Source organism: Sipha flava, unplaced genomic scaffold (genome assembly GCF_003268045.1).
Source record: "Sipha flava isolate LNK unplaced genomic scaffold, YSA_version1 74_pilon_pilon, whole genome shotgun sequence".
NCBI classification, from domain to species: Eukaryota; Metazoa; Arthropoda; class Insecta; order Hemiptera; family Aphididae; genus Sipha; species Sipha flava.
In genome coordinates, this window is record NW_020273614.1 from 55,975 (window position 1) to 70,337 (window position 14,363).

At 25.2% G+C, this 14,363-nt stretch overlaps 2 protein-coding genes across 3 annotated transcripts; one reads left to right on the forward strand and one right to left on the reverse strand.

Annotated features, from left to right (window-relative positions):
• Window positions 1-1,758: 1,758 nt before the first annotated feature.
• LOC112692525 lies at window positions 1,759-3,483 on the reverse strand. 2 transcript variants are annotated; one of them, XM_025567210.1, is made up of 6 exons: window positions 3,283-3,483; window positions 2,752-2,818; window positions 2,512-2,687; window positions 2,281-2,442; window positions 2,065-2,198; window positions 1,759-2,006 (listed from the first exon to the last, which is right to left on the reverse strand). In XM_025567210.1, exons 1-6 carry the CDS (start codon window positions 3,317-3,319, stop codon window positions 1,914-1,916), a joined length of 669 nt encoding a protein of 222 aa, XP_025422995.1. In that variant the 5' UTR covers window positions 3,320-3,483; the 3' UTR covers window positions 1,759-1,913. The 2 variants fall into 2 exon arrangements, with proteins under 2 accessions (XP_025422995.1, XP_025422994.1); XM_025567209.1 differs by having other exon boundaries at window positions 2,065-2,219.
• A 169-nt stretch (window positions 3,484-3,652) lies between these two features.
• Window positions 3,653-5,752, forward strand: LOC112692538 (NADH dehydrogenase [ubiquinone] 1 beta subcomplex subunit 3). Its single transcript, XM_025567234.1, has 3 exons — window positions 3,653-3,760; window positions 3,839-3,968; window positions 5,463-5,752. The coding sequence occupies exons 2-3, from the start codon at window positions 3,841-3,843 to the stop codon at window positions 5,674-5,676; spliced, it is 342 nt and encodes a 113-aa protein (XP_025423019.1). The 5' UTR covers window positions 3,653-3,760; window positions 3,839-3,840; the 3' UTR covers window positions 5,677-5,752.
• Window positions 5,753-14,363: the final 8,611 nt, after the last annotated feature.

Sequence of the window (14,363 nt, forward strand, 5' to 3'; positions counted from 1 at the left end):
ATCATGATTATTATTTTGAAATTTTGAATTTCAACTATGAATTAACTAATTAAAGAAAACGTATGCACATTAAAACTATAAGTATATTAGTATAAAAAATAAATATTAAACATTTGACAACAATTAGACAAACATAGACGAGTGACGACTGAACAAACTGAACACCGAACACAATAGTTGAATAACTTGAATGATATAAATTTCATCCGTAATACAGATAGTACAGTACAATATTATCAAGGTATCACTATTATTAGCTATTGGTAATTAAATTATTCTATTAATACCTTCTTATTAAATTTTAAAATAATATCTAATACGGGATCTCCCGGATATGCTAGATACAGAATAAAATTAATTCTTGGATTGAATAAATAAGCTTATATATATTAAATACATTTATTGAAATAAGTATTCGATTAATCAATTTTTTATAATTTTGACTATTACATTACTTATACAAAAATATATTATTATATTACATTTTATATTCGTAGAAAACATCTTTAAGTTAAAGGACCTATTCATAGTAAATGGGAACTAGCGTCAAATATTGCCCTCTACCAGTTATATAAGTTTCTCAAACAAAACAAATCAAGGAAAATGATAAAAGGACCTAAAACTTTTCCCCACCCATTTAATATAAATTTTTTGGTAATTTGGCTGTGTATTGCTCCTTGTTTGTTTGTTCTTTTCTCTTCAGTATGCATACAGGCTTATAAAAAAAATTCTAGCCTCCAATTTGACAACTAGGTTATTCATTTAGTTTTCTTAATTTAAGACCAACAATTTTTTATTTAAGAATATATTATAAAGTGTTTCCAAAATGGTGTTCGTTTTGTTATACTTGAATTCTTAAATCATCTAATAAATTTAATTTTGTAGTTTTTTTTAGAAATTATATTACCAAGAAACCAGTTAACCAGTAATAATCAAATAAAATTACTATCACTTCTATTTCAATATTCATCAGAAATATTTTGACTTAAATAAGCTTAAATTATATATGTATATATAATACTAATATTTATATAAAAAAAACGGATTATCCTAAAAATAGAAAAATATATAGTTATGAATAGTATAAATACAGTATATATTGAACACTATATTACAAATTACTTAGTACAACTAACATAGTATGATAATTTTAAAGTTATTATAAATAGCTTTCATAATTACATTTTTGAAAATAAAATAATAATAGAGATTCATAGGATGAAGTGCATTTTAACGCTACTTACAATTATTAGTATAAATATCCCTGATACTTATTTATTTTTGAAATAATCCATAAAAATTAATTTTATATTTAAGCAAATGACTATGCATTTATTAAAAAAAAGGTGATTGGTGCAGTAGGTGTATTATATAATTTGAAGTTATTATTAATTGAAAGAAAATCAAATTAATGATTATATTTATTCAGAAAGTACTAATATATATTTTTCCTAAAATATTAACTTCATCCATGAACAATGTACATGCAAATAATAAAATATAACAATACCATATAATGTAGTTTGTAATTAATTCTTTTAGAAAACTAACAGCTAAAGTATCACTAATGGCTGGCTCCTTTAATCACTTCTTCTACATCTGTTTTTTGTTATTTTTTTTTGTTTATCTTACATTGCACGCATATGCTTATTGTACTAATAAATTGTACAGATTGCATACTATCAAATAAAATTAAAAAAAAAAGAAAAAAGAAAACTAACAAAATTATAACTTATTACTAAAAAAAATGCCTTTAATTAAAAACAGTTCTTAAAATAATACTGAAATACAATATTAGATCATTAACAATTAAATTAATTAAATATTTAATGGTTTAACATGGACGGATTGTTAACTTAATTATGGATGGATTTGATATTATTTAAAATATATTAAAAAAAAAAAAAAAATGATTATTGATCATAAAAGTTACGTTCATGAGGAGGATACATTTGCATTACTAAGTTTTTACTTTCCCTTCTTTGATCATAAGCGATTCTTGCATCCTGATGAAAATAAAATATTGTTAGTAGTGACTTAATGAACAAAAGATAAATGACAAACCTTGTATAAATACCACGCTCCATATGCATGCACAAATCCTGATATAATTGCTGTATAAAATGACCAAGATAGGTGATTATACATAGGATACATGAGCCAATCACGTCTCCAACAGTTGAATGGGAATAAGATTACTGTTAAAAATATTAAGAAAGCTAAACAAAAACCAGAAAATATTAACATATATTCAATAAATATTTATTAACATTTACAAACCAGATATTGAAGTAGCTATAAAACATGCAGCTGAAAGCATGTACTCATATTTAAGTACAATACGCTGTGGATATCTAGTTATTACTGCGGCAATTATTGCTAATGTTCCAAGAGATAGCACTAATGCTAAGGTCATAAAAAGCTCCAAAGATAATAGCCATCCTTTGAACAGAACAATAATAATTAATACATTTTCTGGAAAAATAAATGTAAACATAAAATTTTTTTTACCCGGTAAAAGCCATTCTCGAATCACGTAAGTATCTTCATTAAAAACTGAATTACATCCATCAAAAAGTTTGTCAAATTGATAATGAGGATGACGAAAATGGTCAAAACAGTAAGTCCATAAACCCATGTGTTTAAAATTCATAAATGCATCATTATATGATTGTATCCAATATGGGCTATAAATATTAAAATTATGTTAAACACATTAAAATCTAAAATATTAAAATATATAATAAATACCTTAAGAATGCAATAACTAATAGAAATCCTCCAATATAAACTATTACACCAGCATCACTAATTAGCTCTAGAATGAAACAGGAAACATTTTATTGAATATTTCATTGTAACATACATTCAAATTATTTAAAAATCCTCATGACTTAAAATATAATAAAAACCAAAATATAACTTAAAATAAATTCTTTAAATTTAATATATAATTAACTATTATTTCTTTGGTAATTAATTTTTTTATTGGATTTACTCCCAATGTCTACTTCATTATTAGTATCAATGTTTTACTTTCAGTAAAATTGCACATTGAGAAAAGTCTTAAATTAAGAACAATTAAATAAGTTTTACAAATTATAGCTATTTGTTATAGTCTATAATTGTTATTTATACATACACATTTATTATTTGTTACAAAAAATTCCAATACAAAAAAATGTGTAAAAAATGTATTAAATGGAAATTAAACATATTAGTCAATCAGCATAAGTTTATAATTTGATTATAGATAACTATGAATAATATAATATCACTTACTAGATGCTTTAGGGTAGTCAACTTTGTCAGAACTCATTGCAATATATTATAGTAAATTGTTAAGCAAATATTATTGTAAAAAAAACAAATAATTCCGGTAGAAAACAATATATCATAGAATACTTAGTAAACTAAGAGAATAAAACTGGGAATAATTTAAAAATATTATGTTGGTTCACGCCTTAGATAAGAATGTTTTGTTTATACCTTCATTATTTTATTTGTAGTTTTTGATCATGGATATAGTATATATATATATAGGTTTTGATATTTATTATTAATATCACAAACTATGGAACTTCCTTGTTATGAATTTAGTGCATTTTCCATGTTATGGACTGTCTTTGAAAGATGTCAGCTGTTTCATCATGCTAGTTTCTGTTATCAAAACTAATCGAATTTCATCTAATATTTTATTTAGCCTTTGCACATTACGATTTTCTGATTCTATTAAAATTCATTTTTAATATTTTGTATGGTAAGTTTATATTTTCTAGTTTATATACTTATAGAAGTATTATTCTATTTTAACGAAAACATTTTTTTTATAATTAAGCAATGGGTGGTCATCATGAATCCGAAATCAAAATTCCGGATTATAGAATATACAAAGTAGATAACGTACCAGATCTTGTGAAGGTGAAGAATATTCTAGCTGCTGAAGGATTAAAAGATCCATGGTTGAGGTAAAATTATAATAAAAATGGCTGTTATATAGTATATGGTCTACCAACAATCGCGTTCTACCGGCCGCTGTAGGATGCGGTCTACCTGCGGTTTTTACATAAGCTCAAGTTCATTTTTAATAGATACACTTTAATCTTTTTCTTTGGTCAACACTTTATCTTTATTGCCTTATACACAGATAACGATACTTCAACATTTTGTAAAAGTATGGGCTCAATAGCTCAGTATGTCATTTATTGCGTGATACAATTTATATTTTATACATTCAATATGTCGGCAAAAGATTTTTATTCAATTATTAGGTGTTCTTACATTATATTTATTTATACTCATTGACAACAATTTTTTTGACAAACTAATTTTTAATTATTAATTTTTTACTATTACTACTATAATAATTATATTTTTATTTTATGATATAATTTTAATTTATTTATTTACAGTAGACCGCATACTATATTTGTAAATTGCCAGTAGACTGCATACTATACTTGTAAATTCACCAGTAGACCGCATACTATATGATAGCCATAAAAATAGTTGTATAATATGATATTTATAAGTATTGAATACAAATTCTGAACATTCTCAACTCGAATTACCATTTTAAGTAAGTTTTAGATTTTACTAATATAATTAAATATTCAATGTGAATCAATATTTTCATTATGGATACAGTCTGAACTTGGCACAATATGGTACAGTTATTATCGGACACTCTAACATACATTTAAGTTATGCATAGAAACAATTAATATGTATTGTAGTGTACTAATATTTATGTATATTCCATTATTATTTAAAAATGTATCCTAATCAGTATAAATAACCATGATTGTCATGTAGTATAAAGGTGTACAACCTTTTTTGATCCACGATCCTCGAATTAATTTATTTCAATGAGGCGAATGCTCCCTTCCTACCATTATTATGTAAGTGTATAATATATACTTACTTTATGTATACAAACATTTTATTTATATAAATTAAATCGTTAATTTTAGGTAATTTTAATATTTCTTCGATAACATAAACAAAACATACAAAATTAGAGTTGTATAAAATCTTAAGTAAAATATAAAGTTATATCAAATAATATAGGTACATAATATATAACCTTTTAATTTTGTGTTAAATTATTGGTGACCCCCCAATAAAATTTGAAAATCTCCTTAGGGGTTGTGACCTCCTGGTTGCCCACTAATGATGTAGTATAATATTTATTAAACTAATTAGCCAATTTTATGATTTATAACTTCATAAAAATATGAAAAAAATATTTTAAAAATTGTGTTAGCTAAAATATTGTGTATATTTTCTGTTAGTAAAAATTATTATATTGATAAATAAACCTATATATAAAGTAAATTATATTTATTATTATTGAAAAAATGAGTGATTGTAATATATATAATGGATCTAACCTATCTGATATATTTTATTGTATTATTTTTCTTCATAATTGTTTTAAAGTAACTCATGTTTTATTTTAGAAATGAAGTATGGAGATATCCTCCAGCTAATAACAATCGTTACGAGCAATATTTCAAATGTTGGTGTCGTGGTAAACCAGGACTTACAATTGCTTTTGGATTAGCAGGTCTTGTTATTGGTGCAGAACAGGCTTACAATTATTATTATCCACCAGTTCATCATCATAAAAAACCTTATTTCAAATCATCTAGTGTTGAACTCCAAAATAATTAGGATTCAAATTATATGTTTAGAGAAGTAAAAATGTTATATAATAAAATAATAAAACAATAAAATGCAGTGTTATAATTTTTAGTATTAGTATTTATTTGTATTAAAAAAAAAAATAATAATATTTCAATTTATGCCTTTTTTTTTTAAATTTACATTATTATGAATGGGGTTGATTTTAACATAAATATTATTGAGTGAATTTTATAGAATTATTGTTTTCAATATAAATTTAAATAACATATTATTATAAAAGTTGTGTTCAAAAATAAATAGTTATAATAAAATTTAAGGGTAAACTAAGGTCCTAATCTTCTTTGCTGCATCTATTTTTATATTTAAAAATTTAGACTGATAATGTGTTCTGAGTAAAAGATAATGTTGCTTGTTAAATCATTTATTAAAATACAATGTAAAAAAAGAGATTTGATTTCACAAAAATCACGAATAATATTTTTTTCAAAGTATTGTATGCAGTGTTATCTTATAAAAAATTATATAAGATATATTATCTATCATTAGGGACTAAATCATATTTTATTTAATTCATGATCCTAATTTAATGCTGATAGTTTATTTATATTTTATAAAAATTTATATATAAATTAATTTAGTCAATAAGTGTACATTGAGGGTAGCCATACATCCTAATTATAAATTTAGTGAATACCATGTTTTAATGAGTGGATGTTCAAATTTTAGATGCACTAATAAAAAATGTCCTGTGAGTGTTATTGTTAATACGAGTAAATCAAATAAAATAATAAAAGTAATCAAATATCATAATCACAAGGAGTATAATAATCAACGATAATAAGCAAACGAGTTCTGACACTAGAGATTTTCGTCACAGGTAGCCAAAATATATGTGCACAATCGAGTTGTACATTTTGTACAATTTGAGTTGTGCAAACGAGTAGTAAAAAAGGTAAATGTGTGTAAACGAGTTGTAGTCAATTTTCCTTCCTCTTTAACAGATTTAGGATTGTCTATGAATGATTCATAGGTGTGGTTAAATTTAAACATATGCATGTTAATAATTGTTGATTTTAATTTTAATATATGATAGGTAAATATACGTGTAAGATAATATAAGTGTCTATTATTTTTCGTAATAATAGTTTCCCATTATTTGTATGTATTTAATTTAGTCTATTTCGCCAAATGTATATTTTATCCATAAGTTTGTGCGATGTTCAACTGATTCTATTGAGTCCTTACGGCGATAATTATTTATAATTATGTTGATTGATATTATTTTTAATTCGGTTTCCGATTGTATGTTAAGAATTACGTTTACTACCTGATGTATGTGGGAATGTGGAATGTAGAATTGTTGAATAAAATGTCTATGGAATTCTACACCGTTCGTAGTTTGAGGTTTATCTTATGGATATCCTACTCATAACATAGGATTACATTTTGAATCGGGAAGTATATACGTTTCATGAACTTAGTCGAAAAATGATAAATCTAACGCTGGGCAATCTGATATTAATAGTGTAAAGGCATTTTCTACTTCTTCTGGGGGTAAATACGGCAAATCAAAAAAACTTCAGCCAATTCCCAATATTGGAATTTTTGTTATTATACTCAAGTAATATTTTTTTTTTACTTTGAATGTGTCGAAACCAACTTTGAGCTAAATAAAAAGTACAAGTGACAATTTTACAACCGGGATAAAATATTGTGTGCAGATATCTCAAAATCTACATGGAACTCTTTAATGTTTAGTTCTTCGTTAAGGGTATGAGCACAAAGAACTTGAATTGTTATCTACATTGTATAATATGTTAAAATTGACTTACTCTTCAATAAACAAAAAATTACCAGTACGTAAATATTATTTTGAACATCTGTTTACCAAGATGAAATATAATTATTGTCGTGTACGCAATCTAGTTATACATTTAATATAAACGTGTGCCTAAACGAATTCCGATTTTTCAGGTAAAAATTATAGATTGTGCGCAATCAAGTTGCAGCCCATTTTTTATGGTATTTTCGTTAATAAGCATTTAATGAAACACTTAATGAAAAATGACCAGAAAAAAAAAGAATATATTTATATCTATATTAAATATTTTTAATATTATAACTATTAATTACTTGCTCTACTTTAACAGTTTCATCCTTCAAGAATTTTGAACAAAGGTAAAAATTATTTAATTTCACTTTATTTATCTTATTTTTGGTTTATATTAGTCATTAAGTCTACGTTTTGACATAGTGATTTATAAATAGATTTTTAAACAGTTCAGTGCAGAAAATATATTTTCAGAGATGGAAGAACTGGCAATGTGGCAAATAATCGTAAAAAATTTGAATGTTTAGTAGAAGGTTTGTGCAATGAGAGATTGATTTAATACTAGAAATTGATTGTAGTTTAGTACTTTTTTTTTCTAATAGTTGTCTTCATATAGACAGCTCAGCTCTGAGTAAAGATGTTTCATTATGGAAATTGTAAGCATATATTTTAGCAGTTTTTATTATCTTTTTTTCATTGTACAAATTTAAATTGACATAAATCCTTTAACTGTTAGAATATCAATAAAGCTTTGATTGAAACGAGTATCACTTGATTTAATTAAAAAGTCGAGAAAAAATAAAAAACTAAACATTTAAACTAAATTTCTGAGTTTTTATTAGTTAAATTGATTCTCTGAGTTTGTTATTTACATATTGTAGATATTCTTACATATAACCAGGGATGTAATCAGTGGCGTAGGTCCGGGCCTACCTACTTTTCTCCAAAAAAAAAAAAAACATTTTTTATCCTATTAAATATGTAATGTATTTAAAATAGAATTAATATATTGTAAATACAGTTTAATAACCAATCAATTCCTGTTAATCGGCATCCGATGAAATGTATAGTGATGTATAATCAGGGGCGCCGGAAATATTTTATTGCTGTGGGGACAAAATATTTTAAGCTTTTTTTCTAGAGGTTATAGGAGCAAAAATAGGGGTGTTTTTTGGTGCTTAATTTCCATTCCTTCCCCAATTTTTACAGCACCTATGCTGAGGAAATGTGTACACATGTATAATAACATTTTTTTCTTTCAAATATTTATCAAACAAATTCAAATCATGTAGGTATAAAAATTTAGGCATAACAACATTTATTAACAATACAAATTACAGTTGTAATTAAATTTTTCACATACACAGTTTTTTTACTGTACAATCTTTAAACAAAAATAACATAGCTATATTTTATTATACAATATTAAAAAATATAATATACAATTTATATTTTTATGAATAATTTACATTTTGCCAAATACACTTTTTTTCTCTGCTATACGGCTAATGAACTCTTTTAGGATATCATTCAAGGAAATCTCATAGAAAATACTTTGGTTTAAGTGTAATAGTAACAAATGAGTCAAACGTTTTTGACTCATAGTTAAACGTGTATAGGTTTTAAAACGCCTGAGCCCACTAAATGACCTTATTGGTGTGGCTGATGTTGCAGGTATTGTGTATAACAGTATAATAAGCCGTTCAATTTGATTCATCGATTGACGTGAAGTTTCTGGCAACATTTTAAATATTTCAACAATAAATTTTATTGTTGCTGAGGGATTATCAGAATTTAAAATATAGGGAAGCATTATTAACTGAGCAGCTAATTGATCTACATTAAAATCAATTACGTGAATACCAAGAAGTTTCTTTTATTTCACTTGGTTTAATTTTTTCTCTATTGATTGTACGTATCAAAATAGTTTCCATTGATACTACTTTGTCTAACCCAGACTGAGTGAATTTTTCATTTAATTCATTCAACAAACAATTATTTAAAGCAAAAAATTCTTTTCTTGAAGCAACTTTTTTGTTGATGTTGGCTGGAGGTGTACGTATTGTTGAATACTTATCGCTGTTCGAAATAATCTTCATTCAAAGCTTATCTTAGTTGAAAATAATTTTATAGAATTATATTTGTACTTTTAAATATTTCTAATATCACTATTATTATTGGTTCTGTGTATATTCCAAATAAATCTAATGAAAATGAATATAATTCTTACTTTGATTATATCGAATTATTGTATAAAAAATACCAAAATGCTATTTTCTTACTGTTTGGAGACTTTAACTTACCGTCAGCAAATTTTTCAAACGTATACTCTTATTTTGATGATAAATTAGCACTTTTAAACCTATCTCAATTAAATTGTATAAAAAATAATAAAAATACTATCCTAGATTACGTCTTAACAAATTTTACCACTACTGATGTCGATTTATGTATTAATCCAAATATACCTATTGATATATATCACCCTCCATTAACTGTTACTTTTACACATCATATTACTAATTATCTATCTTGTTATGATTATACGTATAATTGGCGTGCAGGTAATTACATTTTAATTATTAAATATCTAGGAAATGTTGATTTTATAGAATATTTTAATAAAAATAGCATCGAAAACTGTTTAAATTTATTTTATTATCATATTCGTTATATTATGGATCACTTTATTCCTAAATTTCAAAATCGCGAACCCGAATATCCGAAATGGTTTAGTAAGGAATTTAGAACTCTTATAAAACAAAAAAAAATTGCTCATAATATTTATAAGTACTCAAACAACATAAAAAATTATCAGAAATTTTCTAATCTACGAACCAAATGTAAGCACTTGAGGTATCGTGATTATACATTACACATACAAATCTCATAGAATGCGGTTAAATCAAATCCAAAATTGTTTTGGAAATTTGTAAATGAAAATAATAAAAATAGTCACAAATTACCAAACACTATGTCATACCTAGATAAAGAAGTTAATAATGGTAACGATATTGTTAATTTATTTAAAGAATACTTCTCTAATACATACATCACAAATGATATAACCTGCCCAGAAACTAATTTAAAACAAAATAATATCGGAACAATTAATAAAATTGAATTAAAACAGATAGACATTTTTAATGAACTTTGGAATATTAGTTATAAAACAGCATTGGTCCTGATGAAATTTCGCCATTATTTTTAAAGAAGTGTGCATTCATACTCACTCCAGCTATAACCTCTTTATTTAATAAGTCATTGTTATCAGGTATCTTTCCAGAACAATGGAAATCTTCATATATAACCCCGATTTTCAAAAAAGGCAACAGATGTTTAATAAACAATTATCGTTCTATATCTAAATTGTCAATCATACCTAAATTATTTTCAAAATTGGTGAATAATATTATAACGCTTTTATGCAATAAATTATTATCAAATGACCAACACGGATTTAGGCAAAATAGATCAACAATAACAAATTTGTGCATATTTAAACACGCAATTTTGGATTCTTTTGAAATGCAATCACAAACTGATGTCATATATACCGATATGGAAAAAGCCTTTGATAGGGTTAATCATAAATTATTAATAAATAAATTGAAAATGTATGGATTCACTGAACCACTTCTCTCTTGGTTTTATTCTTTCATTTCCGGACGCTCCCAAATTGTAAAATATAAAAAACTATGTCTCTGAACAAATTATCGTTACTTCCGGTGTCCCCCAAGGAGACCATTTATCCCCAATATTATTTTGCCTTTTTATAAATGATATATCAGATGTAATTTTTCATTCTAAAATATTATTATTAGCTGATGATGCAAAAATATTCAAAAAGATTAGTTGCACAAAAGACGCTATTGAACTACAATTAGATTTAAATAATATTTATAAATGGTGCCAGCAAAATGCTATGCACTTAAATTTAAAAAAATGTTTCTATATTACATTTTCTTTAAAAAGACAACCTATTCAGTTAAATTATTCGTTGGGTAATATAAATTTATTAAAAGTTTCTACAGTACACGATCTTGGAGTAAAATTTGACTCCAAACTATCTTTTAAGGACCATGTACTTTACATTAGAAATAAAGCCTCAAAAAAGCTAGGTTTTTTAAAACAAACCTGTCAAAACTTTAGAGATGAATCTGCGTTAAAAACATTATACTATTCACTAATCCGTTCACATTTTGATTATGCACTCTTAATCTGGCATCCATATTTAGTAACGCAAATCCAAGATTTAAACAAAATTCAAAATAATTTTTATCAGATTTTTATGCTATCAATGTTTTGTTTATAGAGCATCCCATTTTGATTATAATGTTACAATCCGGTTTTTTAATATGCAATCACTAGAACAAAGATTTATGCAAATTAAATCAAAATTTTTATTCAAATTATTAAATAATATGATTGATTGTCCGGAATTACTGCAAAATATAAATTTTAAAATAAATTCAACAAACCACTGATCTGTAAATTTATTCTACATAAAACATTCAACTACAAACTATATGCGAAATTCTCCATCCAATATTTTAATGTCCACAGGCAACTCTATAAAAAATATTGATTTTTTGGTAATTCTCTAAATACTTTTATGTCAAATGTTCTAAGAAATACATAACAAATTAGGTACTAGAAATAAAATTAATATCTCGTTTTTATTCCATTGTTTTTTTTTTAGTATAGAAATTTAAATATTTATTGTATGATATTAATACCTATTTGCTCTTTAAATTTTAAGTTATTTTTATTATTATTATTATTATTATTATTATTGTTATTAAAATTATTGTTATATATAATTCATTTACTGTTAATACGTGTACAATATATTTTATATACATTATATGAAAAAAAAAAAAAACTGTAATTGGAATTTATTTCCGTAATAAAGAAATATTATTATTATTATAATACTCAAGCTTGACAGGGGGCTTACAAACTCTAGGATTTTGTGACATTGTAAGATTAAGATGTACGGCCAATTGTTTGGTTTTATTCCAAGTATCATTGAAAAAATCATTATTACGTAACAATGTAAGAGTTTTTATTAACAATTCTGATGAATGTTTGGCTCCAATAGCAGTGTATGATATATTTTGCAGAGCTTTAGCCAACTGCTCACATGGACCCAAAATTAAAGACAAAGATTCCAGAGCAAAAACAGTTTCAAACTTCCAAAGTTTCGTTCCAAAATATCCACGGAGAGCTGTACGTCTATCTTTACTAATTGAATTTGAATTTTTTAAAATTTCTTGTACTGTTAAAAGAACTCTTTCATAATTTTGTATAAATCTATTAACTGCTTTTAATCGGCTTGTCTATCTTGTAGGACAAAAAGGAATGATGCCTGGTATATTTTCAGTTTTATAGTAATTTTCTTCATCTAAATTAATCGAAAGAACAATACAAGAAAATATGTTTTTACGTTTTGCTAAATCCATTATTGTATTGCTTACAAATCTGATTAAATTTAGAGCATCATTAGTAAAATCTACAGTTTTAATAGTATCACTCAATGCAAAGTCCAATGAATGATTTGAACAATGAATAAATATAGATTTAGGTTGTACATCAGAAATTCGCTTTTGTACTCCACTTATATGACCAGATGTAGTTGCCGCACCGTCGAAACAAAGTCCTCTAACATTTTCAAAATTAAGACACATACGTGTTAATAAATCATTGATGCAAGAAAATAATGTTTCGGCATTTCCACTTGGAGGATTCAACATATCCACAAAAATTTCGTTAACATTTAAAGAAATTGTATTGAAAAAACAAAAACAAATGTTAAACTGTTTCTGACCAAAAATATCTGTAGTGCTATCTGCTATTATGGCAATAAATGGACTTTTTAAATTGAATTTTTAATCTTTCCTAAAAAAAAATGCGCCATAGTTTCAAGTAACTAATTTTGAATATCCCTACTTAACCAACTGTTTCGTTTATCAATCCAAAAATTTTTAATGCAGGATTTTCAAGTGAACGTTCTTGTAATAAATAAATTAAGTTTACAGTGTCCCATGTACCACCATGAATAGCTTGACCACTACGAGCTAAGTAACGAATAAAGCTTATAACAATTTTAAATACTGTACGAGCTTCTTTTTGTTCATTTTAAGGCTGTTCAGTAATAAAAGATATAACAGGACGAGAATTTTTACGAAAATTTAAATATTCTATTGATGCTCTATGGTTTTCACTTTTTTCGTGTATAGAAAACAGCTCAGTGCCTTTTTTCTAATTTTAAAACCCAGTATCAATAAACGATTCTTGTCCATGCATTTTTATTTTTATTTTTTTAGATTGACTGGCCAAAGCACACGGATAACATAAAACAATATATTTTTCTTTCACATAATGTAGTCAGCTAAACAAATTGAACCATTTTAACTGACATGATCTTCCATTTGTTTTAGGGAATACAAAATCGTTTTTGGGAATAAATTGTTCAGTTAAATAAATACTATCTTTAAAGTCTATCTTTACTGTCTTTATTATTTCTGTTTGTTATGTGTAGTGTAGATGAATGAATGGGAATTATTTCTAATACTTGTGATTGTTTGTTTGCGTTTTCTGTATAAAATTTGAAACCATAATGAAATTCAAAAAAAAAAGCGAGCAGTGGGGTAAGTGTCAAGTGAATAACAGTTTAAGATTGATAACCGATTTGAATTAAACTAAATTTGAAAACAATTATAAACCATTGTCTTCGAAAATAACGATTCTGAGAAAGTTGTTTAGTTAATAAAATTTTTCGTTAGGTAGTATAAATAATGGTAGTTAACATAAAAAACAGAGATTTTTTCAGTTAGGAGTAATTTATGATGGGTTGAAAAATGATTTGCATTAGAAATCC

Excerpts from the sequence above, each read along its gene's own strand:
- LOC112692525 (XM_025567209.1), bottom strand. The coding sequence starts at position 3,319 with ATGAGTTCTGACAAAGTTGACTACCCTAAAGCATCTA. Across the intron at positions 2,819-3,282 it reads TGACTACCCTAAAGCATCTA|AGCTAATTAGTGATGCTGGT; the intron begins GTAAGTGATATT and ends GTTTCATTCTAG. Across the intron at positions 2,688-2,751 it reads TTAGTTATTGCATTCTTAAG|CCCATATTGGATACAATCAT; the intron begins GTATTTATTATA and ends TAATATTTATAG.
- LOC112692538 (XM_025567234.1), top strand. The coding sequence starts at position 3,841 with ATGGGTGGTCATCATGAATCCGAAATCAAAATTCCGGATTATAGAATA. Across the intron at positions 3,969-5,462 it reads TTAAAAGATCCATGGTTGAG|AAATGAAGTATGGAGATATC; the intron begins GTAAAATTATAA and ends GTTTTATTTTAG.